The 27,181-nt window shown below is 50.6% G+C and overlaps 1 protein-coding gene across 1 annotated transcript in view; it reads right to left on the reverse strand.

Annotated features, from left to right (window-relative positions):
• LOC115385642 (EMILIN-1-like) overlaps positions 1-27,181 on the reverse strand; it is a 73,514-nt gene that overhangs the window by 35,569 nt on the left and 10,764 nt on the right. The window contains exons 2-10 of the mRNA XM_030087710.1: positions 25,612-25,737; positions 25,369-25,538; positions 24,224-24,471; positions 22,920-23,087; positions 22,288-22,818; positions 21,772-21,978; positions 21,372-21,675; positions 20,893-21,195; positions 20,553-20,801 (exon numbers count right to left, since the gene is read on the reverse strand). Coding sequence (XP_029943570.1) covers positions 20,553-20,801; positions 20,893-21,195; positions 21,372-21,675; positions 21,772-21,978; positions 22,288-22,818; positions 22,920-23,087; positions 24,224-24,471; positions 25,369-25,538; positions 25,612-25,737 — 2,306 coding nt within the window. The remainder of the gene's footprint in view (positions 1-20,552; positions 20,802-20,892; positions 21,196-21,371; positions 21,676-21,771; positions 21,979-22,287; positions 22,819-22,919; positions 23,088-24,223; positions 24,472-25,368; positions 25,539-25,611; positions 25,738-27,181) is intronic.

Genomic DNA, 27,181 nt, shown 5'->3' on the forward strand with positions numbered 1-27,181 from the left:
GTTTCACTTCTGGGGGATCATACAGAGGCTCTGGGAGGCAACATGACTGTAAAGACTCCTTTCTAAAGTGAATTTTGCATAATATGACTCCTTTAAAGTATGTTGAAAATAATGATTGCAGATCTAAGTTCACTCAATATTGCCCTTTGTGTTTTTTCAACCTGTCATTCAATAAATGTGTTGTGCTTTTGCAAATCTGTTGTTTCATATACGATCAAAAATAATCCACGTAACAATTTTGTCATATTGTTTGAAACAGCAGAGTAAACAGAGCATACATTAAAACTTTATTGATAATGAATATCAATTACAACTCCACAACAACAACAAATCCAGTTGTGCTATTAAAGGTTCTCATGGATCCCGGCCTCCTCCGTGTTGAGCAGGTCTTTTCAGAACCCAGAACAGCTGGATTGAAAGCAGTATGGCGTCACTCTCTTCCCTCCTGCTCCCTCGATTCTCCAGCATCGCTGAGAAGCAGTTCAGATGTTCATCCTACTGGATCTGGTTCAGCCTTTGCTGCTCAGGATCCTCAGAAAGGATTTCTGGCAGGACAGCAGAGACGTCTGGCTGGAAAAGGGTCCTGGTTCTCTGGCCTAAACAAACAGAGTGATGGGAACTGATATTAAATGCTGTTCAATCCCACAACATCTTCTAGTTTTGATTGTTTTGTGTAAACCTACTTGAAATACATACTCTTTTACAAATCCCATTACTGCATTCATACCTGTGTGTGACTTTAAAAAACATATAAATAAACAGAGATTCAGATGAGCCTTCACATTTTGATTGAGGCTTTTGTTTTTATATCAGTGTTTGTTATGGAATAACAACTGGATTCCCCCCGTGCAATTTAGAAAATACGTGTCCATGTATTTAAAACGCTGTAAGTAGAAACAGTAGTAAGGAAACCTACATTGCAGAGCAGCTGGTGGAGGAGATGGTCCCTGTACAGGTGGAGAAGGTGGTGCTGGTGTTGATGCTCCGGCTGGCTCAGAGGCTGGAGCTGCTGTCATGGCAGGGAGTCAGGAGTTCAGATGGGGAGACCAAACTGTCCTCGCTGAATGAAACAGAACACACGCACACAAAGAACAATGAAGTCAAGTCATTGTGGTTCAAACTCAGCCCTGACATGTTCTATACATTTTGAAATTCCAACTTGATCTTTAAGAGGGACTTTAAAATGTGTTTGATAACTTTAGTAGAGCAATGCTGTCAAAAAACTGCCCCCCCCAAAAAAAAAAACTCACGACAGTTGAAGGCTTAAACTATCTGATTTAACTATTTGACTATCTCAAGTCCTTTTTTAGATAATACTGAAGGGAAAAACATTTCATTTCACTACGTGGAGGACAAGAATCAGATTCAGGACATGCATATGCTTAAATTAAAAGTGCTTGAGAAGCTGCAACTTCGTCCGGTGGTTTTATTAAAAATCAGGCGTCACATTTGCCATCAGCAGCATTTACTGCTGGCTTTCTGAGTGTGATTATGTTACTCCGAGGACAATTACTGCAAAATCCAGAGAGTAGCAGCGTCTAAATACATTCTGACACAAACTCTCAATCCAGATAATATATTTTTCTACCTTATAACAAACTCTGTTCAGTAAAATCTCACCATCATCCTCCATCGGTGGCTCCAGCAGCGCCGTAGCCTAGCTTCAGCCGCGTCCCTTTCGGTGTTTGCGAGTAGGTGGCCGTAGATTGCGTCCATCTGTTGGAACCGTCTCCAGCCCCACGCTTTCAGTTCTGGTCCTTGTTATTTCGGTTTTTCTCGGCTTTGGGCTGAGGTCCAGAGTGATCTGTGGTCTGCCACTGACTCGGGAGGTCTTGAAAATCTTCTGGCGGCACCGTCAGCTCCCGCTGGATCTTTTCATACCCCACTAAATAAATGAGCTCCTGAACCTCCCCAGCAGACCAAGGAGTTAATGTCTGCTTTGCTGAAATTGTTTTAATTGCTATTATTTTGTTCATTTACCGTCCAAGCTCCTTTGTTTCTCCTCTGTATCAGCGCATTAATCATGGCGGTGTTTAGGTTTCACCTTAGCCACAGATGGTGGCTGATTGGTCAATATCACTGACCAATCAGCGACCAGTATGTGTTTGACGTCACCTTTCCAGCCCAACTCAGTTCAACCCAGCCGGTGGCCGGAGCAGGGCCGGAAAACTTACCCGGGTTGCGGTAAAGCGGGCGGATGGAACCGCCCACAAGCGGGGTAGAGCCAAGTGGAGTAGAGTATGGGAGGTGGAACCAAGGCAAAAGATGAGGGTGAGGGAGGTGAAGAACGCCATGGGGTCCGACGAAACCGGCTACCTCATAAACATGAGTGTGAAGCGCAGGCAGAGCGGAAGACCACACGGGCCAAATCCACCAGTCGTCCAACCAGATGTCTGTCTTCGCTGTCTCTTGCAGGTCATGGACCACAAGACAATCAGGACCTACGGGCTGGCCCAGATTTACCTGGATGCCAAGGAATACGGCTGGTTTCGGCAGTGGCTCAAGCTGAGGAGAAGAACAATCCTGCTGCACAACTACTTTTTCAGCAGCTTCGGCCGGGGGGAGGCAAAGGACATGGTCCGCTATGTCCGGAAGGCCTGGACGGAGATGGGCCTCCCGCGTGCCCCCACCCACCTCGACATCAGGACTGCCGTCGCCACATACGTGAGTCTGATGCTTGTTTTCCGGGGAAGAGATTTGATTCTCACTCCAGTGACTGGAGTTACTTGCTTTGTCTGACTTCACTTTTCACTTTTCATTTACAGAACTTCGAAACCAACGACGAGGAGGTTCACAAAAACGTCTCACACTTCATGTGTCATAGTCTCGAGACTCAAGAGAGATTCTACGCTCTCCACAAGACCCTCTCACATGCCAGACAGATGCGCCAACTCTTTGTCTGCCTGTCCATCAGGAAGGTCAGGCAGGGTGACGCATCTGCCTCGGAGGCCGGGCCCTCCACATCACAGACCGCCTCGGGTCCCAGCAGCTTGCCGTGGGGCCCGCCCGGAAATGGCGACACAGAAGACCGGTTCAGTCCGCGGGGCCCAAGACCCCGGAGGAGGCCGGCCCGAGCGGCTCCTCTTCCAGAGAGGAGGAGGAGAAAGAGCAGGTCAAGGTAAGCAGAAAAAAAACAGTAATTTCCATCATTCATCACATTCATTCATCTTACTATGTGCTTGTTCTTGTTTCCCAATCAGACACCCAAAAAGAGGAAGCTGTCCGTCTCGCAGACCCTCGCAAATAAGGTGAAAGTCAAGCTTGGGATCTCGCCTGCAAAGCCAGGGAAGTTCCCGCCGAAGCCCAGGCTCTCGCCGTCCAAGGTCTGCAAGTACAAGCCACGTCGGCTCCTCGCCCCAAAAGTGCTTCTCAGAGACATTGGGAAAGCCACACCCGACCCCAAGGAGTGACTGAAAATTGCTTTGTAAATATTTCCTTGTTCACTGTTCATGTGTGCTTTAATGTTTTACTGTTTTACTGTACGGGGTACTTCACACATGGAGAAAGCACCACAAACTGAAGTCTGACATGGAGCTACAGCACTGGGACTGACATTAAGTGTTGGCTTCTCTTTGGGTGACTTTCTCTATGACTGAAGTACCCCAAACTGAAGCAAGGACGGGTCAGTCCCAGTGCCGTCCCTCTATGTCAGACTTCAGTTCAGGGCACTTCTCACATAGAGAAAATACCCCGAACTGAAGTGTGACATGGAGCGACGGCACTGGGACTGACCCAAGACCTCGCTTTAGTATGGGGTACTTTTTCTGTTAGAAAAGTAGCCTCAATTTCATTCAACAGGAGTAGCAGGGACACAAAATTTTCTTTTCAGCCTATTTTAGATATCATGCATCACATGCATCTGTTACCCAAATCTCAACCATCAAAGACAAGTTTTTTGAGCGGAGAACACTAAAATGTGACAGCTTTATGTTCTGGTACACCAAACATCATGTCTTCATTTGGGGCTACTTTGTCAGTTTGAAAAGTACCCCGAAATGACTTCCAATGGCAGTCATCTTCTCTAACCCGAACCAAATTGAAGTTTTCATTTTGGGTTACTTCTCATGATTGAAAAGTAGCCTAAATTCACCTCCTTCTTTTATCGTTGAAAGCAAAAGCTTCTTTTTAATTTTCGACTACTTTTAAATTGAAAAAGTTGCCTGAAATGAAGATTTCATTTTAGGGGGGGGGGGGGGGTGATGCCCTGGATCTCGGGGTGCGTGGCCGGAGCGCTGGGGGGTGTACTGGCCCGGGGTGGGTAGCCGCCCGTGTGGGCTGGTTCTCCCGGATGGGTCATGGCCCTCCGCCTGGGTGGGGGGTTGGCTCCTGGGCTCTTGGGCCTTGGGCTCTCAGCCCTGGCGCCCGGGGCGGACCGGCTCCTGCCGGTCGTGGCTCCGCGGGGCCCGGGCCCCGGGACTGCCGGGGTCCCCGGCCGGGGCTTTCCTCTGCCCCGTTTCTGGACTGGAGCGTGGGCGTCTGCCTGGGGGGGCGGCTTGGATCCGGGCTCTGTGATGTCCGCCGGCTGTCTGGGCTCTGAGGGCCTCTCTGGCCTGCTTCTGGCCTTCTCAGAGGTCAGAGGTCATATATGCATGATCACTATCACCATCACTGTCACCATCATATTCACATGATCACGTTGATCTTTAATCACTCTTTACATACTGGGTTACCTTGTCTTCTTGTGGTGGTTAGAATAATGGTGATCTGTAGCAGACCTCTCTTGATGCACGCCCCTAGTTTACTACTAGTTACGACTAGCTATATTCAAAAAAAAAAAAAAAAAAATACGGTTTGTGGTGTCCTTGCATTTCCTTCCTCCCCTACACCTCCTTTTATTTTTGTGGCCTGGTCTGTTCACTAATATGGTTCGGAAAAAAAGAAAAAAAAAAAAAAGTATGTATGGTTCTGTAATTTTCTGTGTTGGTTGTCGGCTCTGTTTTGGTGTTGTCTAGATTGGGGGTTTGGGATTGTTCTAGGTTGTGTGTGGTGCGTCGACAACACTGTTTTGTATTGTGACTTTGTACATAGGTTGTGCCCCCCCCCCCTTCCGTTCTCCCTCTCTTTATCTTTCTCTCTTTCTGTCCCTGCTCTCTGAGCATTTCCGTCCCGGTCCTGTCCGGCAGCCATGCCGGATGGCAGCTTTAAATAAAGGCAGCAGCAGGAGGAGACTCAGTCTCGTCCTGCTGCTAACATTAAAATCTGTTCGGATAGTAAAAGGCTACAATCATACAATATTGCACGCCCCAGCTACCGAACAGGACAAGGGGAAAAAAAAAAAAAAAAAAAGATTTCATTTTAGGCTACCTTTCAAAATGGTAAAAGTAGCCTTAAATGAAACTTTCATTTTGGGCAACTTTTTCAATTTAGAAAATTAGTCTAAATTTGCCTCAGTCTTTTTCAGTGCCACAAAGCCAGCTTTTCATTTTGGGCAACTTTTCAAAAACAAAAAGTAGCCTGAAATGAAACTTCCTTTCCTCGAAGGGAAGGTCTGATCGATGGCTTCAATTTGGGCAACTCCTCCAATGCACAAAGTAACCGAAATTTACCTCTACGTAGTACCAGGGGCAAAAGATTTTTTATTTCGGGCTACTTCTCAAACACAAAGTCTCCCGAAATTAAATCTTCCCTTTTATTGTAGGGAGACATCTGATTGATGGCTTCAATTTGGGCTACTTTTCAAACCAAAGATGTCCCCCAAATTTACCTCCCACTTAAAGGTCACTCTCAAACACAAGCAGCCCAAAAAAATGACCTCTTCATTTTTGACTATTTTTTCAGTTTGAAAAGTACCCCAAAATGACTGCCAATGGCAGTCATCAATGGCAGTCTCTTCTCTAATTTTGAAAAGTAGCCCAAATTTATTCCCTCTTTTGCAATGGCAGAAGCCAGCTTTTCATTGTGGGCAACTTTTAAAACACAAAAAGTTGCCTGAAATGAAAACTTCCTCTCATTGTAGGGGGAGATGATCGATGGCTTCAATTTAGGCTACTTTACAAAAACAAAAAGCAGCCTGAAATGAAGCATCCACTTCAGGGAAGTTCAAAACCGATGTCTTCATTTAGGGCTACTTTTTCAATGTGGAAAGTAGCCAGAAGTGAAGACTTCATTTCAGGATACTTCTCCAGAGGACAAAGTAGCCCAAATTTACCTCTACGGAGTACCAGGGGAACAAAAATTTTCATTTCGGGGTACTTCTCAAACACAGAAAGTTGAAAAAATTGAAGACTTCACTCCATCGTGGGGGAAGATCTGATTGATCGCTTCAATTTGGGCTACCTTTTTAAACAGAAAGTTGCCCAAATTGAAGATTTCATTCCGTTGTGTGGAGAGATCTGAAACGATGGCCTCAATTTAGGCTACCTTTCAAATGAAAAAGTAGCCCAAATTGAAGTCTTTGTTTCAGGGAAGTTCAAAACCCATGTTTTCATTTAGGGCTACTTTTTCAATTTGGAAAGTAGCTAGAAATGAAGGCTTCATTTCAGAGTATTTCTCCAATGGACAAAGTAGCCCAAATTTACCTCCAAGGAGTACCAAGGGCACAAGATTTTTCATTTCCAGCTACTTTATCTGCACAGAGAGTGGCCCAAATTAACCCCCTTCGATCGGGTAGCCTGTGATTACAAGTACCCCCTTCTTTTTGGGCTACTTTCATAAGTAGCCCATTTTTACTTCATCTACTTTCTGTGAAGCTTGAAAGTAGCCTCAAATGAAGTCTGCTTCTTTTCACTCTGGGGCCTCGAGAGGGGGATGGGCAGTGGAGACATTCTCCCGTGATCTCATCCGGGCCAAAATGCATACTAAAGGTCATGCAGAGTCAGTCGTTTCATGTAAATCCTCGGAGAGAGGCCCCACGCCATCCGGCAGTCTGAATCTGGGGTCCCCGGGATCACAGGGGGCTTCCAGAGGCCCAAAAAGAGGTGGTTTTCAAAAAGTAGCCCCTTTTGACTTGGAGCAGTTAAAAGTCCCCCTACTTGAATCTGAAAAAGGAGGGAACACCAATTATCTTCAATATTTCAACAACGCTTTGAGCTAGAAGGCTGAAAATTGAATATATGCATCGTACCATCGCGTGTTACCGTGTGTGGCAAACTTCTACGACCTTCCCAATTACGAAAAGTCAACCATAAGCGCCTGAGAGATCAAGCTATAAGTCCCTTTTTAATCGCAGTTCACAAACGCTTTGAGCTAGAAGGTTGAGAATTGAGTATACACATTGTCACTTCATGGTGAACCCCTGTGCCGGGTCTCAGACTCGTGTGACCTTCCCAAGTGGCCAAGGTCACCCCTTCTGCAGTTTGGGGCACTTTGAAAACACTCAGAGTAACCCAAATTAAAAAAAAAAAACAACACTCCTCAAAATGACTTCCTCTTAGAATGTCGACCTGGTTCTCGACTATATTACTTCACAGATGACGTCATACGGGTATTCCTTGGTCTCGTCTTGATACGCCCTCCCTGAATCTACTTGGCTTTCTGGCGTGCGTACAGAGACGAGACTTGGAATACTAATTCTAGGTCTGAAATGCGGCCCAGAAGCCAATTATCAAGTCCTTTGGTGCTACCGTTTGCAGACAGGAAGCCGTCAAATTTCAAGAAATGAGATTTTTCAAAGGCCCACCCACTGAAAAGTCTAGGTCAGATCGGCAACAAACCCACGTCCCTGGACTCGTCCCGGGCCCCTCTACCATATATTAAAAAATCAGCTTCCTCAGACCTTTGGAAAGTAATTTGCCCCAGGCAGAGCAATTATTTCAGAAGAAAAGAATGGGGTGATGGGCCTGACAGCCTGCTGAAGCAGTTCTGTCATCCGGGCCAAAATACATTCTAAGGGGTGCGAGGAGTTAATTCTTTCATATCCTGGTAGAGGGGTCCCACGCCATCCTACACTCCGAATCTGGGGTATCTAGGGTCACCGGGGGCTTCGCGGGGCCCAAAAAGAGGCCTATTCCTAAAGTAGCCCCTTTTGACCTGGAGCAGTTAAAAGTCCCCCTATTTGGCCAGCCTGACTGCAGGGGCCGGTTGGCTCGGGCGTGCTGCCGTGGCCTGGGTTTGGTGCATGCCCTGGTGTCTGGTTGCTTCCCCGGAATCCAGGGCATCGCGGTGGGTGGTTGTGGTGGTGGGGGACAGAGGGGTGGGGTGGATGGTTGGGGGGGGTGGTGGACGGGGGGTGGGGGGTAGATAGGGGGGTGGTGGTGGTGGGCTGTGGGGCTTAGGGGGTTGGGGAAGGTGGGTATGTGTGTACGTGCATGTGTGTATGTGTGGGTGTGTATGTGTGAGTATGTATGTATGTTTTTATATGAGTGGGTATGCATGTATGTGTATGTGAGTGTGTGGGTGTGTATCTGGCTATGTATGTATATGTGTGTGACTGTGACTGTGTATCTGTAAGTCTGTATGTATGTGTGGGTATGTATCTGTGAGCATGTGTGTGTGGGTGTGTATATGTAAGTATGTATGCATGTCTGTATGTGTGGGTGTATATGTGTGGCGATTGGAGGTATGTATGTGAGAAGAGAGTGTGGTGCCCTGTGGGGGGGGGGGGGTCCCGGTGGGCCTGGGGCGGTGGGCCCTGGGTCTGGGTCCTTCTGCTGCCCCCTGTCTGTCCTCACCTCCACTCCTCCTGATGCATGATGGGAGGTGCTTCTTAGGTCGGTGGCTCTCTGGCTATGGTCGCTGTCCGCCCTGGTCCTGGGGGGGGTGGCGCTCCTGGCCCTGTCCTTCATCGGGGGGCTCCTGGGTGACGGGGGTGCTGCGGCATCCCCGGACCCCTCTCTCCCCCCGCTCTCATGCACACACACGTAGGGCTTTGGGAGGCGGGCTTATCAGGTTGGGTGTGGTGGAGGGGGCCATCTAAGTGGCCCCAATCACTGCACGCTTCGGTGGCTCGCCTCTCAGTCTTAACTGCACTTAGTCATCTAACACAACCAAATACATACAAACACACACGTCGGGGGGTCTTGGTGCACCGTGTCGGGGGTGGGGCTGTTCAGGTGGATGGGACTGCTCGTTTGGCCTCGCTTGCCGCACGGTGTGGTTATTGTCACTCAATTTTAATCGCAAACAACATACTCCATCAACACTCATGAGCCGGGGGGGGGAAATGGGGTCTTCTGCACTCCCGTTTCCGGATTCCTTCTGGTGGGGGGCGGGGGGGAGGCTGTTGTTTTCCCCACAGGCCTGGGGTTTGGACCGGCTGTGGTTTGGGGGGTGCTGGCTCTGGGGGGTGCATATCTGTCTGCGGCGGTGGGGTGGGGGGGTGGGGGCGGCGGTTGTGGGTGGAGGGGGGGCGTGGATGTGGGGTTTGGTGTTCCCTTGCCTTCCAGGGGGGTCTCCCACAGGACATGAAGGCTGGATGACGTGGGAATGTGAGTGTGTTTGGGTTAGGGTGGACTCTGTGTGTGTGTGTGTGTGTGTGTGTGTGTGGGTGTGTGGGTGCGCACATTCTTGCTAGCGTGTGAGTGAGAGTGTGTGAGTGTGTGAGTGTGTCAGAATGTGAGTGTGTTTGGTTTAGGGATGAGTGTGTGTGTGTGGGGGGGGGTGTGCGCACGTGCTTGCTAGCGTGTGCATGAGAGTGTGTGAGTGTGTGTGTGTCAGAATGTGAGTGTGTTTGGTTTAGGGATGAGTGTGTGTGTGTGTGTGTGTGTGTGTGTGTGTGTGTGTGTGTGTGTGTGTGTGTGTGTGCGCGTGAGTGAGTGGGTGTGAGTGTTGGGATGGGGCGGGGGGAGTGACGTGGGAGAGGACAGGGTGGGAGGGGTGGGTCGGTGGGGGGGGGGGGGGGGGGGGGTGATGCCCTGGATCTCGGGGTGCGTGGCCGGAGCGCTGGGGGGGTACTGGCCTGGGGTGGGTAACCGCCCGTGTGGGCCGGTTCTCCCGAGTGGGTCATGGCCCTCCGCCTGTGTGGGGGGGTCGGCTCTTTGGCTCTTGGGCCTTGGGCTCTCAGCTCTGTCCGCCCCGGGCGCCTCCGCGGGGCCCGGGACCGCCGGAGTCCCCGGCCGGGGCTTTTCTCTGCCCCATTTCTGAACCAGAGTGGGGGCGTCTGCCTGGGGGAGCGGCTTGGATCCGGGCTCTGTGATGACCGCCGGCTGTGTAGGCTGTGAGGGCCTCTCTGGCCTGCTTCTGGGCTTCTCAGGGGTCAGAGGTCATATATGCATGATCACTATCACCATCACTATCACCATCATATTTGCATGATCACGCAGATCTTTAATCACCCTTCACATACTCGGTTACCTTGTCTTCTTGCGGTGGTTAGAATAATGGTGATCTGTAGCAGACCTCTCTTGATGCACGCCCCGAGTTTACTACTAGTTACTACTAGCTATATTCTAAAAAAACAAAAAGTTGTATGTATATATACGAGGGGGTACCGGAAAGTTTAGGGTTAGGGACTCTGGGACTCTGGTCATAAAATACTAATAATAACGAGTTTCGACTTCTGGCTGTCAGATGTGCTGCAGGTAAGCCTCGCGAACATCTGTGAGAAATCTGAGCTCCCAGAGTGACACTGACGCCTGTCAGGCGCTATTTATAGCAACAGAGTGCAGCCGCGTCTTCGATTTTTTTCCAAAATGGCGACATTGACTGTGAAGCCAGAGCAGCGCAAACATTAAATTCTGCTTTTTGCTGGAAAAAAACAGCAGCAGAAACACTCAGCTTGTTGCAGCAAGCCTACAAGGACGATGCTCTGGGGAAGACTCAGGTCCATGAGTGGTTCGGGTGGTTTGAGAAGGGCCAGATGTCGGCGCGTCAGGTCCGCTCAGCCGTGAAAACAACGCTGAGCTGCTTCTTGGCTGTCCAGGGTCTCGTCCACAGCGAGCCTGTCCCTCCAGGTCAGTCTGTAAATCAGGACTACTACAGGAAGTCCTCAGACGCTCCGTGAGGATGTGAGGAGGAAGCAGAGCGTCGTGGCGGAGTGGAGCCGGTTGATCCACTACCACAGAGCGCCAGCGGACACGGCGCTGTGCGTCACAAAGTTTCTGGCGAAGAATGAGATGAGTCTCCTCTCCCATCCTCTTTATTCGCCAGATGAAGCCTCGAGTGACTTTTTCTTGTTCCCCAAGTTGAAGAAGCAGCTGAAGGGACAGCGGTTTGCAGATGTGGAGGAGGGGACAGAAAAATCGAAGCCAGGAAAAAATGGCACACTTACGCGCGGGTCTGACAACGCATTCATGGAGTGGGAGACACGGCTGGAGCGCTGCATCAATGCAGATGGAGATTATTTTGAAGGCGACAGTGATGTTTTATTTTGAAATGTCAGAAAAAAAAATTACAATCAAAATCCGGGAACTTTTCGGTACACCCTCGTATATGTATATGCGCGCAAGTCATGGATTACAATGCATCAAAGACTTGTAACGACCACGGAGGTCCCTACATGTTCCACCCAGCAGGGGTGATAATATATGTTCCTGGGCTGTCATCTTCATATGCTAAACTTGGGTCACTGTGGGCTATTTCATCTGGGGCACGGTTTTGTGTTTTGGAAACCGTGTCCGTCGTAATTACCAGGACATTGGTACCGGGGGCGGGGCTTGGTTCCACCCTGGAAAACGCTCCACAGCCTCGCTCCTCCGGCAGGTGAGCTCCAGGACGGCGTGTGACGTCACTCTCCCCCTGCAGCAGGTGCGCTGCTTTCCTTAAATAAACCAAGCCCCGCCCCCGGTACCAATGTCCTGGTAATTACGACGGACACGGTTTCCAAAACACAAAACCGTGCCCCAGATGAAATAGCCCACAGTGACCCAAGTTTAGCATATGAAGATGACAGCCCAGGAACATATATTATCACCCCTGCTGGGTGGAACATGTAGGGACCTCCGTGGTCATTACAGACTTCTGGGCATTGGAGCACCTGGAAGAGAAACGGGCACGTTTCCGCAACCATCTCAAATTCAGCCTAAGATGTCGAGACAAGGAAATCATGCCACGCAGCCTCTGTCTAAAGAACCCCATCCCAACCCATAATGCTGAAAGGATAATAAAAGGAGCAGGCTTCGCTTTACTGAAGGAGAGAATACGGTGCACCGCAAACAAGGTAAACTCAATTGACACACAACTGAAAACAAACATTGACAGCTTCACACACAACTACGCTATGGATGAGCACACGAAAGGTTTGGTAGACGAATATCTTAAGGCAACACACGAACGCGTTTTCATTAAGACAAAAACAAGACATATTGAGAAACTACTAAGACTAGCGACACAAAACCGGAAAGAAACTGAAGAAGTCAAAATTAATCATAGGTGGGTGAAGAACCTGTCTGAGCGGCAACTCTCACAAATCGAATTAAAAGTGCTATCCAGAGGACTTAATTACGCCATTACCCCCAACAAGATGCCATACGATGATTTTATATTGGCCACGGAGCTAGCGTGCCAATCAATAAAGGACCAAGGAAAAAAAGCAGAGCTCAGGAACGAAGTAGCAGGAATCTTAAAAACTGCAAAATTACCACCAGGCAACATAAAGGAGGAGAGAAAGGCCATCCACGCACTTCAGAATGATAAAACAATAACAATAATACCAGCGGATAAGGGAAGAGCGACGGTCATCATGGACACAAAGTGTTATGAACAGAAAATGGAGGACATGTTAAAAGACACAGATACTTATGAAATAATGAGAAAGGATCCAACAGAGGAAAAAAAGAAGGCTGTCAAAGCTCTACTCAAACCACTGTTAGCAGAGGAAAAAATAGACAAAGACACATACAACCACCTCATACCAACAGCCAATATCACTCCACGTATATATGGCACACCTAAAATCCACAAAAAGGATGCCCCCCTGAGGCCCATGGTGGACAGCATAGGATCAGTTACCTACAACTTGTCAAAAGCACTGGTGGATTTAATTAAACCATTGCTTGGACAATCGAAACAACATTGCAAAAACTCAAGACAACTGGCAGAAGAACTTAAGAACATCCAAGTACATCCAGATGAAATCCTCATCTCGCATGACGCCATATCCCTCTTCACAAAGACCCCCATACACGTGACCCTGCACATAGTGGAAAACAGACTCAGGACGGACAAAACACTCAAGAAACGCACCAATGTGACAGTAGAGGACATAACCCGGCTTTTACATTTTGTCTCCACGTCAACATATTTCCAGTATAAACAAAACATTTACAGACAAAAAGAGGGTTTCGCCATGGGGGACCCCCTCTCAGCCATCATGAGTGGGTTTTTCATGGAGGATCTGGAGGAGAAGGCCATCAACACTGCACCAGCTCAATGTGGACTTACTATGTGGAAGAGGTACGTGGACGACATCCTGGAGAAAATAAAAAAAGGACACACACAAGAATTAACAAAACATCTCAACACAATCGACACCACTGGAAAAATACAGTTCACACACGAGGAAGAAGAGAACCATGCAATAAATTTTCTGGATATCAACATTTCGCACAAAGAGGACGGCAGCATTAAAATAAACATTTACAGGAAACCAACGCACACCGATCAATATCTCTTATGGACATCTGAACACCCCACAGCGCACAAACTTTCTGTAATAAGAACACCTTTTGACCAGGCTAATATAATCACAGACGAGGAGGACAGGAGAAAAGAAGAACAACACATCATCCAAGCGCTCAAACAATGTGGATACCCCAACTGGGCAATACAAAAAGGAAGAAGGCAGGTTCAGGAGAAGAAAAAGAGACCCAAGCCAAAAGAAAACAACAGAGAACGGATGGAGAGCAACACGATGGTAATCCTCCCATACATCAGGGGCGTCACAGAGAAAGTACAAAGAGCAATGAAAAAACATAACATCAATACTCCAGTAAAACCATATAGAAAACTCAGACAAATACTTGTACACCCCAAAGACAGAATACAACCGGAACAAAAATGCAATATTATCTACGAAATCCCATGTAAGTTATGTAACAAAACATACATTGGAGAGACAGGGAGGACTTTCAGCACACGAAAAAAGGAACACAAGACAGAATGTGAGAAAGAAACCACAACAGCACTAACACGAGCAACAAAAAGAAAAGCTGAACAGGAACAACTCAAGTCGGCCATTTCAGATCATTGCAAAAGAGAAAATCACATTATGGATTGGGACGGAGCGAGAGTCATCGGAACAGAAGAGGCTGTTGAAATTCGGAAACGTGCCCCCGAGACGGTGAACCAGGATGAGGGGGCCTTTCTGCTTTCACACACCTGGGATGCTGTACTCAAGAAGTCGGACTGCAGATGGCGCTGTTCTCCCGCTTCCACTAGTGGGAGAATAGCGCCAAAACCTGTATAAATCAGCTGACAAGATACGTCACAACAACATCACGTGACAACACTCTGAAGAAGACAGCTGACAGCTGCCGAAACCGTCAGGTAAACAACAAAATACCTCTCTGGTCTTTGGAAAAGAACCTTTGTTTTGGATGTATATGTTTGGTTCTGTCAGTTCTTGTGTTGGTTGTCGGCTCTGTTTTTTTGTTGTCTAGATTGGGGTTTGGGATTGTTCTTGGTTGCGTGTAGTGCGTCGACAACACTGTTTTGCAACGTGAATGTGTACATACGAGGGTGTACCCAAAACAATCCGGAATTGGACTGTAACTTTTTATTTCTGACATTTCAAAATAAAACATCACTGTCGCCTTCAAAATTAAAGCCGCAAGGGGCATTGGTTGGGACCGAGCCTCCCCGCCGGCCCACGACTGAGACATCCACCCACTAACATGCAAGTTTTTAGCATGTCCCATCCACTAACATGTAGCTGTTAGCATTTGTCATCGACTAACATGGAGTTGTTAGCATCTCCCATCCACTAACATGTAGCTGTTAGCATCTGTCATTGACTAACACGGAGCTGTTAGCATCTCCCATTCACTAACATGTATCTGTTAGCATCTGTCATCCACTAACATGGAGTTGTTAGCATGTCCCGTCCACTAACATGTAGCTGTTAGCAACTGTCATCCACTAACATGGAGTTGTTAGCATCTCCCATCCACCAACATGTACCTGTTAGCATCTGTCATCCACTAACATGGAGTTGTTAGCATGTCCCGTCCACTAACATGTAGCTGTTAGCATCTGTCATCCACTAACATGGAGTTGTTAGCATCTCCCGTCCACCAGCATGTAGCTGTTAGCATCTGTCATCGACTAACATGGGAGCTGTTAGCATGTCCCATCCACGAACATTGAGTTGTTAGCATCTCCCATCCACTTATATGGAGCTGTTAGCTTCTCCCATCTGCTTTTCAATCAATCAATCAATCAATCAATTTATTTTTGTACAGCCCAGTATCACAACAACAGCTGCCTCAGAGGCTTCAAGATGTTACATTGGTCGGTAAAAGTAAAAACAGTGAATAAGCATAATGGTAATATGTCAATATTTACAGTAACGAGACAGAACGAAGCAACCACCGCCTTAGACCCTCACATCCGGCAAGAAAAAACTCCAGAAACCCAGTGGGAGAAGAAGAAATCTTGGGGAGAACCCCAGTATGGAGGGATCCCTCTCCCAGGGACGGACAGCTTTGGCAACAGCTAGCATGAGACAATAAGAAGTAAAGCCTAGGACAATGTTGAGGACAGTCCGTTGGACGGTCCAGCACAAGAACCACGGATTTGACAGTCACTGAATGAAGGCACTGAGTGTCAGAGTTTGATTGACAGCTGCTGTCAGCTGTGTAACTGCACTGTATGCCCATACATGGTCATGTCCGTTAGAGTGGAGAGAGCAGAAAATTAAAGTTTCTGTTTGGGAAACAACTGCTCCTTGTTCCTTTTCCTGTGTGGCAAAACTGAACAAAAAATATCACGTTTGATAGGAAAATTAGTTGTCTTTCAGTTGGTGAGGCTTTCAGAGCAGTCAGACTTTTAGTTTGGACCGTAGAGGCCTCAGTTTGTGAGAAGCGCGAGATTTTTCCCTATCCAGCTCCATTATAACTGAGAGCAAAAAAAATGCAGAGCGCACACCTTTTAATACCTGTGAAAACGTACTTTTAACATGATATTTTCCCCACTTATGTCACATCATCTTGTTTGGGAGAAACTGGTGACGCTTCACGTGTGCTCGGTTTGTTGATATAATTCACGGTTTAGCCACACTCGACAGTTGTTCGAGGTGCTGAAAAAAGGCGACTTTTCTTCCTTTTTTCCCATTATAACGGATGAGGGCCGGAGCAAGGCAGGATTTCAGACTTCCGACTTTGAACGCTAATAAAATCAACACCGTCAGATTTTTGATAAAGTTGTTCACAACTTTTGTAGAGAAATTTCTCCTCTATCATGTCACGTGACTCTTATGGCTGTACGACAAACAGTCTCGGAGGAGATAATTTTTTCGTAGGGAGTGATTTTGAGCAAAATTTTACTTTGAAAGGGAAATTGTGGACTTCCTGTTGGATTTAGGTCAGGGGTGTCAGCATGTGAAATGTAGATCTTGATGAGACGAACGCATGAGTGTTGGTTTGATCTCTCTACGACATTCCTTTGGGCCGTAGCGACTGTTTTAGACGTTTTTTGGGATATAGGTGGCGCTAGAGAGCCGATGGTGTTCTTTTTTGGATTTAATAAAATTTTTCACCAGTCATGATGTGCGTGCCAAATTTGGTGAGTTTTTGTGCATGTTTAGGGGGTCAAATTGGCGTTTATTTGGGCATTAGTATAATAATAGAGAACGACGACGACGACGACGACGACGACAATAAACGAACGAATAACAATAGAGACCTTGCCCTCCGGGCATGGTGGCCGCAGGCCACCATGCCCGGAGGGCTCGATCCCTAATAATAATCTCCATCCGCATTAATGCAGCGCTCCAGCCGTGTCTCCCACTTCACGAATGTGTCATCAGACCCGCGCGTAATTACGCCATTTTTTCCCGGCTTCGATTTTTCTGTCCCCTCCTCCACATCTGCAAACCGCTGTCCCTTCAGCTCTTTCTTCAACTTGGGGAACAAGACAAAGTCACTCGAGGCTTCATCTGGAGAATCAGGTGGATGGGAGAGGAGATTCATCTCATTCTTCTCCAGAAACTGCGTGAGGCGCAGCGCCATGTCCGCTGGCGCTCTGTGGTGGTGGATCAACCGGCTCCACTCCGCCACGACGCTCTGCTTCCTCCTCACATCCTCACGGAGCCGTCTGAGGACTTCCATGTAGTAGTCCTGATTTACAGTCTGACCTGGAGGGACAGACTCGCTGTGGACGAGACCCTGGACAGTGGAAAAGTAGCTCAGCATTGTTTTCACGGCTGAGCGGACCTGACGCGCCGACATCTGGCCCTTCTCAAACCCCCGGACCACTCATGGACCTGAGTCTTCCCCAGAGCATCATCCTTGTAGGCTTGCTGCAACAAGCTGAGTGTTTCTGCTGCTGTTTTTTCCCAGCAAAAAGCAGAATTTAATGTTTGCGCTGCTCTGGCTTCCCAGTCAATGTCGCCATTTTGGAAAAAATCGCAGACCGCCGCTGCACTCTGTTGCTATAAATAGCGCCTGACAGGCGTCAGTGTAACTCTCGGAGCTCAGATTTCTCACAGATGTGCACGAGGCTTACCTGCAGCACATGTGACGGCCAGAAGTCGGAACTCATTATTATTATTGTTTTCTGACCAAATTCCGGTTTCTTTTGGTTACCCCCTCGTAGGTTGTGCCCCCCCCCTCCTGTTCTCTCTCTCCTTAGCTTGCTCTCTTTCTGTCCCTTGCTCTCTGAGCGTTTCCATCCCGGTCCTGTCCGGCATGCCAGCTTTAAATAAAGGCAGCAGCAGGAGGAGATTCAGTCTCGTCCTGCTGCTAACACTAAAATCTGTTCGGACAGTAAAAGGCTACAGTCATACAATATTGAACGCCCCAGCTGCCGAACAGGACAAGGGAAAAAAAAAAAAGTCCCCCTATTTGAATCTGAAAAAGGAGGGAACACCAATTACCTTTAATATTTCAACAACGCTTCGAGCTAGAAGGCTGAAATTTGAGTATACGTGTTGAGTCGTCATGTGAGACTATTGTGCTGGGTGTCTACGACCTTCCCAAGTATGAAAAGTCAACCCTAATTGGCTTAGCGATCCCTTTTTTTCTTAGTTCACAAACACTTTGAGCTAGAAGGTTGAAAACTGAGTATGCACATCGTGTCATCACGTGCAACAACTGTACTGGGTGTTGTGCACCTTTGACCTTCCCAAGTACGAAAGGTCAACCCTAATTGGCTGAGAGGTCAAGCCGTGAGTCTCTTTTTGCTCCTAGTTCACAAAAGCTTTCAGCTAGATGCGCATCATGACCCCACACTCGACTAGTGTGCCAGGTCTCGCTATCGTGCAACCTTCCCAAGTAGTCAAGGTCACCCCCTGTGAATTTGGGGCACTTTGTCAGTTTGTTGATATCCTAAAATGAAGTGTCAATCATTTAATGGACTCGAGTGGGGGATGGGCAGTCGACTCAGTCTTCAGTCTTCTCTGAGAGAAAATGGAGGCTGCAGACTGGCTGTGAGTGCAGGCTCCCACCGCCCACCTCAAAAAGGGGCACCCCAGTTCATTTTGGGGCACTTTGGCCCAAAAGCGCCCCAAAGGCTCCTGTTGGCGCCCGGGAGTGATGTCATGGCGGCCCACTTCAATTAGGGGAACCCAAGATCATTTTTGGGGAACTTTATCCCAAACGCTTCTAAAGTAGCTGGGAGTGATGTCATGGCCCTGCCCACCTCAGTAAGGGGCACCACAGGTCATTTTGGGGCACTTTGGCTCAAAAGCGCCCCAAAGGCTCCCGTTGGCGCCCGGGAGTGATGTCATGGCGGCCCACTTCAATTAGGGGAACCCAAGATCATTTTGGGGAACTTTATCCCAAACGCTCCTAAAGTAGCTGGGAGTGATGTCATGGCCCTGCCCACCTCAGTAAGGGGCACCACAGGTCATTTTGGGACACTTTTGACGGAAACACCTGGAAAGCCACCCGTTGACTCTGCGAGCGGTTGTGGTGGCCCCGCCCACTTCCATAAGGGGCACTTTGTTTCATTTTGGGAGAGTTTGGGACAAACTGTCCCAAATTGACCTGGGGTGCCCTGGGGCCATGGCTTGACTCCCGGGGGCCAACAGGACACTTTGGGACAAAGTGTCCCAAAATGATTTGGGGTGCCCCTTCAGTTTGGGCTGCTTCTTGTGGTTGAAAAGTTGCCCAAGATGAAAGTCTTCATTTGGGGCTACTTTTTAAGGGGAAAAGTAGCCCAAATTTGCCTCCGTCGCCTGGGGGTCTCCGGCAATGACAAACAACTAAGTGACCTCTTCAGTTTGGGCTACTTACTGAGTTTGAAAAGGAGCCCAAATTGAAGTATTCATTTTGGGCAGCTTCTTTTCAATGGGAAAAGTAACCCAAATGTATCTCCTTCACCTTGGGGGTCTTGAGACGACCGACCTTGTCTTCATTTGAGGCTACTTTCTTATTTGAAAAAGTAGCCCAAACTTACCCATAACCGTTGGTTCACTTTCAAACACATGCACGCAAAGTGACCTCTTCATTTAGGGCTACTTTTTGTGGTTGAAAGGTAACCTGAAAAGGAAGCCTTCATTTAAGGCAACTTTTTCAATGGAAAAAGTAACCCAAAATTACCTATAACCCGTGGTTCACTTTGAAACACATGTACATACCCCAGGGGCCGAGAGCAGTCACCTGCAGGCCCGTTGTGTTCTTTTGGAGCATTTTGGGACAAAGTGTCCCAAAATTACCTGGGGTGCCACTTAATGAGGTGGGCGGGGCCATGACATCACTCCCGAGGCCAATGGCAGCTTTTGGGACAAAGTTCCCCAAAATGACCTGGGGTGCCCCTTATTGAGGTGGGCGGGGCCATGAGATCACTCCCGGGGGCCAACGAGACACTTTGGGCAGGAACTTCCCCAAAGTGAGGCAGAAGTAGCCCTTATTGATGTGGGCGGGGCCAGGGGAGGTACAGAAACCCAAGGGAGGTGGCCAACCAAAAAATTTGAAGAAAGGTCCACCTAGAGTCCATTGGCTCTCATCACAGAAATCAGCCTATTGTTACCAGCGGTTGCCCAAAAGACAGGCTACTTTAGGGTGATTTTAAGTTACCAGGTAGCCCGAAACACAAATTAGCCCAACTAGAGGGGCCTCATTGCCTTTGTTGTCACCTAGAGGCCTCTGTAACCCATTTTTACCGAGTGGGGATTCCCAAGATGAAGCATTCCCTCGCAGCATCACACCTTCACCTTCAGCCGTCCATTCAATAAACATTCCCCTCCCAGTCAGGGATCGTGTCCAATGTCTTCCAACACGCCGGTCACAAGACACCGTCCAGTAGGACAGACTGACCCACCCCTTATTCTGATTGGCTAAGACCAAGGCTCCAAGACCGGTTCTATTGGTTCACAACAACGTCAGTTCAACTCCAGCCTGATTCCACTGGACACACACACACACACGCACACACACGCACACACACGCACACACACACGCACACGCACACGCGCACACACGCACACACACACACACACACACACGCACATGCACACGCACACGCGCACATGCACATGCACACACACACACATACACACACCCTGAATGACAGCCCACCTTCTCGGACCTTGAGGACGGACTCGGACACTCCGTCCAGCCGGCCACACACACCCTCCAGCTTGGACAGCCTCTTCTCCAGCCCGTCCCCGGACTTCCTGCACTCGCCCGTCTCCACCAGCAGGGAGCGCTCCAGCCAGCGCAGGTCCCGGTCGGCCCGGTCCATCCGGTCCCGGCTGTCCTCCTGGTGCTCCATCACCTCCTGCTGGATCTTGTCCAGCTCAGAGATGATCTTGTCTTTGGTGTTCCCTGGAGGAGGACCTGGGCTGAGTGGCTGGTGTGTGTGTTTGTGTGTGTGTGTGTGTGTGTGTGTGTGTGTGTGTGTGTGTGAGAGACTCACCCAGGTCGGTGAGAACGCTATCGTGCTTGTGGACAGTGTGTTCGATTCCCTTCAGGGTGTCGTTGATGGAGCTGAAGGTGAGGAGGACCTCGGTCAGCTCGGCCTGCAGCGTCTCCAGCCGGCTGCTGCTGACCGAGACTCCCAGCACACTGTGGCCGTCCAGAGGCTTCTGGGGCCCCGTACCAGAGGCAGGTCCACCAGAACCACCGGGTCCACCAGAACCACCAGGTCCATCAGAACCACCAGGTCCACCAGGTCCATCAGAACCACCAGGTCCACCAGTTCCACCAGAACCACTGGAGGCTGTGTAACAAACGTAATGATCAGTTCACACACCAAAATAAAAGCAAACAGCATGAAGATGGGGGTCGGGGGGGTCAGGAGGTCGGGGAGGTCGAGGGGGTCAGGGGTTGGGGAGGTTAGGGGAATCGGGGGTCAGGGAGATCAGGGGTCAGGGGGTCGGGGGGTTGGGGGAAGACCTGTGGGCGTGGCCTGCTGGTCCTCACACCGGCCCATGCAGCGCTGCAGGTGGAGTCGTAGCAGGTGGAGCTCCCCCTGCAGGCGGGAGCAGGTGTGTGTGCAGTCGGACTGGGAGTCCAGTCGGACCCGGATCTGGCTCACGTCCCTCTGGAGCTGGTCCAGGACCTCCTGGGACCGGTTCTTCAGCCGGCGCAGCTCCATGTCCAGTTTTCCACACAGTCCTCCGTTCTGCTCCACCTCCGTCCCCCCCCGGCCAGACACCTCCGCCCGCATCTGACCCACGTCCTCACTGAGGTCCAGCACCTGGACCAGAGGGCAGAGGTCACGCCAGGGGCACTGCGCCATGAACACACACACACACACACACACACACACACACACACACACACACACACACACCTTGTGGTAGAGAGAGTCTCCGGACACTGACAGGTCTTGGAGTCGGGTGCTGAAGTGGCGGATCTGGTCCTCGTTGGCCACCACCCTCCACTCCAGAGACTTCTCCGTCAGGCTGTCCCCCCCTCCACCTCCTGATGCTCCTCCTGCTCCTCCTCCTCCTTCCCCTCCTCTTCCTTCCCCTGCTCCTCCTTCTCCTGCTCTTTCTCCTCCTCTTCCTTCCCATCCTCCCCCTCCTCCTCCTTTTCCTCCTCCTTCCTTTCCTCCTCCTCCCCCTGCTCCTCCTCTTCCTTCCCCTGCTCTTCCTCCTCCTCCTCCTCTTACTCCTCCCCCTCCTCCTCCTCCTCCTCCTCCTCTTACTCCTCCCCCTCCTCCTCCTCCTCCTCCCCCTTCTCCTCTTCCTCCTCCCCCTCCTCCTCCTCCTTCTCCTGCTCCTCCTCTTCCTCCCCATCCTCCTCCTCCTTCTCCTCCTCCTCTTCGTCCCCCTCCCCCTGCTCCTCCCCCTGCTCCTCCTCCTGCTCCCCCACAGCACTGGTCCAGCCTGTGGGCGGAGCTGGAGGCGGAGCCGTCCAGGGCGGTGAGGGTGGAGTTGTGTCGGCGGACGGAGTCCCTCAGCAGCTCCACCTCCAGCTCCACGTCAGCGATCCTGAAGTTCTGGTCCTCGAAGCGGTCCAGCAGCAGGTTCCTCAGGTCCTCCAGGCGGTTCTCCAGGACCGGGCTCGTCCCGGTGCCGCCGTTGGTGTGGATGTCCTCCCCGGCGGTGCCGGTCCCGTCCCCGTCCGCCCTGGCGGCTCCCCACGGCCGCCGGTCCAGGCGGTCCCGCAGGACGTCCAGGTCCTCGGAGGCGGAGCTGATTTTGCGCTCGGCATCTGCAACGCGACCCCGGAGGTCAATGGCGTCGCGGCAGCAGTCCTGAGACTGGCCCACGTCTCTCCGCAGCCCGTCCAGGTTCTGATGGGTCCGGGAGTCCAGATCGTTCAGCTGCTTCTCCAGAGCTCGGATCCGGTCCCGGTCCTGCTGCTGCTGCCTCAGCAAGTCCTCCACACCGGCCTGGAGAACCACAGAGAACCTTCAGAACCCAGACCGTCCACGGTGGGACAGAGGAGGAACTAAGGAGGAACCGACAGGAGGAGCAGAGGAACCGACAGCACCTGGCAGGAGGAGCAGGACAGAGACACGCGGCGCTCCAGCTCCTTCAGGATCTCCTCCTTCAGCAGGGTCAGCCTCCCTCCATCCAGTCCTCCTCCTGCTCCACCCGGCTCGGTTCCTTTCCCATTCTCCAGGTGGTTGTTGATGCTCACCAGCTTTTCATCGTGAACCTTCAGGAGAACAGTAGAGAACATCAGTCTCAGAGTTCCACTCTGCTCTGTTCTACCGTCTGACGTTCCGCCTCCTGACGTCCCGTTAGAACAGAAAAGAACAGAGTAGAACAGAAACAGTGAACAGGATACAGCAGGATCCAGTGGGATCCAGCAGAACTGAACAGACATTCCGATAGTCCAACAGAACAACCAGTTGTTGTGAAGTTCAACCAGAGCTTGTACTGCCAGAAACTGGCCATGGATCTACGGTCCAGATCCAGATACGCTACGGTAAGGAGGAGTCAGGCTGCTAGTGGGTTCAGCAAGCTAACGTTAGCGTTAGTGTGGTTACGTTAGTATAAGCGTGGCTACGTTGGCGTGGCTACGTTGGCGTGGCTACGTTGGCGTGGCTACGTTAGCGTGGCTACGTTAGCGTGGCTATGTTAGCGTGGCCACGTTAGCGTGGCTACATTGGTGCAGCTACATTAGCACGACTATGGTAGCGTGGCTACCTTAGTGTGGCTACGTTAGCGTGGCTACCTTAGTGCGGCTATGTTAGCGCTGCTACGGTAGCGTGGCTACCTTACTGCGGCTAAGTTAGCGTGGTTACCTTAGTGCGGCTACATTAGCGTGGCTACGTTAGCGTGGCTACATTAGCGCGGCTACGTTAGCGTGGTTACCTTAATTCAGCTACATTAGTGTGGCTACGTTAGCGTGGCTATGTTAGCGCGGCTACATTAGCGTGGCTACATTAGCGCGCTAGTTGTCATTTCTGGACACAGTGGGAGATTCCCTTCAGGACGGCCCAGCACTGGCAGGACAGGAAACCAGAGAGATTCTCCTGATCTGGGGGGAAGAGCAGATTTGTCCACAGGTAACGGGGACAGTGCTCCACTGTTGAGCTGGTGGTGCTCCGTTACGCTGATGATGTCATCAATGTGGGACACCATCAGTGTGTCAAAACGCAGCTCGCCTGCAGGCAGATAGGCCCGGGTCTGCAGGCGGAGGGAAAGGAGTCGGTTGCGGTTGTTAGCTAGTTTCAGTGGGAAAAGGGGACTAGTTGAAAGTGGTGAGGACTGAAGGTCTACGGTCCCTTTCCAACTGTCGTCTGTCTGACCTGTGGAGACACACAGTAAGATGAGGGACAGGCTCACCTGTGTGCGGTTGTCCAGCTGGTCCAGCTTGGTCTGAATGCTGTGGATGGTCTCCTTGATCTCTGGCTGGGCAGCGTCTGCTGGATTTGGGCTTCTAGCCGTCCCTGAGCCGCCGAGTCCAGGTTTGACAGTGTCCTCCTGGACACGTTCAGTCAATGTGTTCAGGACGGATTGAAGGTCCTGAAGGTTCCGGTTCAGACTCTGGATCTTCTCCTCCATCTGCCTCATCTGATCATTCTCTGATCGTCCTGGAAGGGCAACAGACACAGACGTGAAGGACATGAGAGACACCAGAGACATGAAGGGGACACGAGAGACATAAAGGACATAAAGGATATGAGAAATTTGAAAGTTACATGGACAAGGACATGGGAGATAATAGTTATCTGTTGTGCTTAAAATTTAACAGAATTGAGAGAAAAATCCTTCATTTTTTTAAATGTTGGATTTTCAGCTTTCAACAGACAGAAATATAGACGGACGGGCGGACGGACGGACGGACGGACGGACAGATCAATAGATGACGTTTTATCCAGAAATTTCTGTTTCCTGTAACTATGTTTTCTTCATTCTCTAATGGTGTCACTTCCTCTTTCTGTAAAACACCCAAGGGCTCACTTCCTGTTTGATGTACCAGTTTGGTTTCTTCTCAGCCCATTTCATTTTGTGGATGTGGAATCTCCCCAGCATTATTATTAGCTGAACCACTTTACATAAAATGCATCGCTTACATTGAAAACTTAAAGGTTGTAAAGATTCTGGCTTTAATAGAGAAGTTCTGCATTAGTTCTGGTGTTTCCTTTGCTTGTTGTTGTTTATCTATTTTCCTATGAATGTTGTTATTCTTGTTTCATAATTTCCCCCCTGGTGGTAGAGTTGATACTTCTAAATGTGATAACATGTGTGAATGGTGTGTGTCTGTCTAAATGTTTGTTTGTACTGTTTGTCAAGTAATAATTGAAATTAAGACTTCCTGTTTCATGTAGCTCACTTCCTGCTTCTGTATAACACCATGCCCACTTCCTGGTTAAAGTAACTCACTTCCTGTTTCTGTAAAACGGCACGGCCACCACTTCCTTGTTGAAGTAACTCACTTCCTGCTTCTGAGGAAATATCTAGAAAGAGCTGAATGATTGGAGACTCACTGTTGGCTCCTCCTCCTCCTCCTCTGGACCCTGGCTGGAGTCCTGAGGTGGAGGTCTGTGGTCCGGCTCTGAGACAGTCTTCACCACTGTAACCATGGCAACACCTCCACTCCATCTCCGTCACCATCTTGTAGGTGATTTTATAACGTGGCCGCATGTACGTTCGATACCTGAGGGACCGAAAGGTTAGTGTGTGTGTGTGTATGTGTGTGTGTGTGTGTGTGTGTGTGTGTGTGTACTCACACCAGCCCCCGGCTGCACTGTGTGCTTCCCCAGCTGCAGGGATGATACTCAGGTTTCACAAATGTTTCCACTCCGTCCTCCACGACACAGCTCACCGTTTTTGTGACCACAAACGCACACCAGTTCCTGTGCAACACACAAACACACACACACACACACACACACACACACACACACACACACACACACACACACAATTTACACACATAAAACTAATCCAAAGCAAAATAGACAGGAGGAGGGACGGGGTCTGGATCGGGTCTGTGGTCTGGACCGGGTCTGTGGACAGGAGGAGGGACGGGGTCTGGATCGGGTCTGTGGTCTAGACCGGGTCTGTGGACAGGAGGAGGGACGGGGTCTGGATCGGGTCTGTGGTCTGGACCGGGTCTGTGGACAGGAGGAGGGACGGGGTCTAGACCGGGTCTGTGGACAGGAGGAGGGACGGGGTCTGGACTGGGTCTGGGGACAGGAGGAGGGACGGGGTCTGGACCGGGTCTGTGGACAGGAGGAGGGACGGGGTCTGGACCGGGTCTGTGGACAGGAGGAGGGACGGGGTCTGGACTGGGTCTGTGGACAGGAGGAGGGATGGGGTCTGGACCGGATCTGTGGACAGGAGGAGGGACGGGGTCTAGACCGGGTCTGTGGAAAGGGGGAGGGACGGGGTCTGGACCGGATCTGTGGACAGGAGGAGGGACGGGGTCTGGACCGGGTCTGTGGACAGGAGGAGGGACGGGGTCTGGACCGGGTCTGTGGACAGGAGGAGGGACGGGGTCTGGACTGGGTCTGTGGACAGGAGGAGGGATGGGGTCTGGACCGGGTCTGTGGACAGGAGGAGGGACGGGGTCTGGACCGGGTCTGTGGACAGGAGGAGGGATGGGGTCTGGACCGGGTCTGTGGACAGGAGGAGGGACGGGGTCTGGACCGGGTCTGTGGACAGGAGGAGGGACGGGGTCTAGACCGGGTCTGTGGACAGGAGGAGGGACGGGGTCTGGATCGGGTCTGTGGTCTGGACCGGGTCTGTGGACAGGAGGAGGGACGGGGTCTGGATCGGGTCTGTGGTCTGGACCGGGTCTGTGGACACGAGGAGGGACGGGGTCTGGATCGGGTCTGTGGTCTGGACCGGGTCTGTGGACAGGAGGAGGGACGGGGTCTGGACCGGGTCTGTGGACAGGAGGAGAGACGGGGTCTGGACCGGGTCTGTGGACAGGAGGAGGGATGGGGTCTGGACCGGGTCTGTGGACAGGAGGAGGGACGGGGTGTGGACAGGAGGAGGGACGGGGTCTGGACCGGGTCTGTGGACAGGAGGAGGGACGGGGTCTGGACTGGGTCTGTGGACAGGAGGAGGGACGGGGTCTGGATCGGGTCTGTGGTCTGGACCGGGTCTGTGGACAGGAGGAGGGACGGGGTCTGGACCGGGTCTGTGGACAGGAGGAGGGACGGGGTCTGGATCGGGTCTGTGGTCTGGACCGGGTCTGGGGACAGGAGGAGGGACGGGGTCTAGACCGGGTCTGTGGACAGGAGGAGGGACAGGGTCTGGACTGGGTCTGTGGACAGGAGGAGGGACGGGGTC

Source organism: Salarias fasciatus, unplaced genomic scaffold (genome assembly GCF_902148845.1).
Source record: "Salarias fasciatus unplaced genomic scaffold, fSalaFa1.1, whole genome shotgun sequence".
Lineage (NCBI taxonomy): Eukaryota > Metazoa > Chordata > Actinopteri > Blenniiformes > Blenniidae > Salarias > Salarias fasciatus.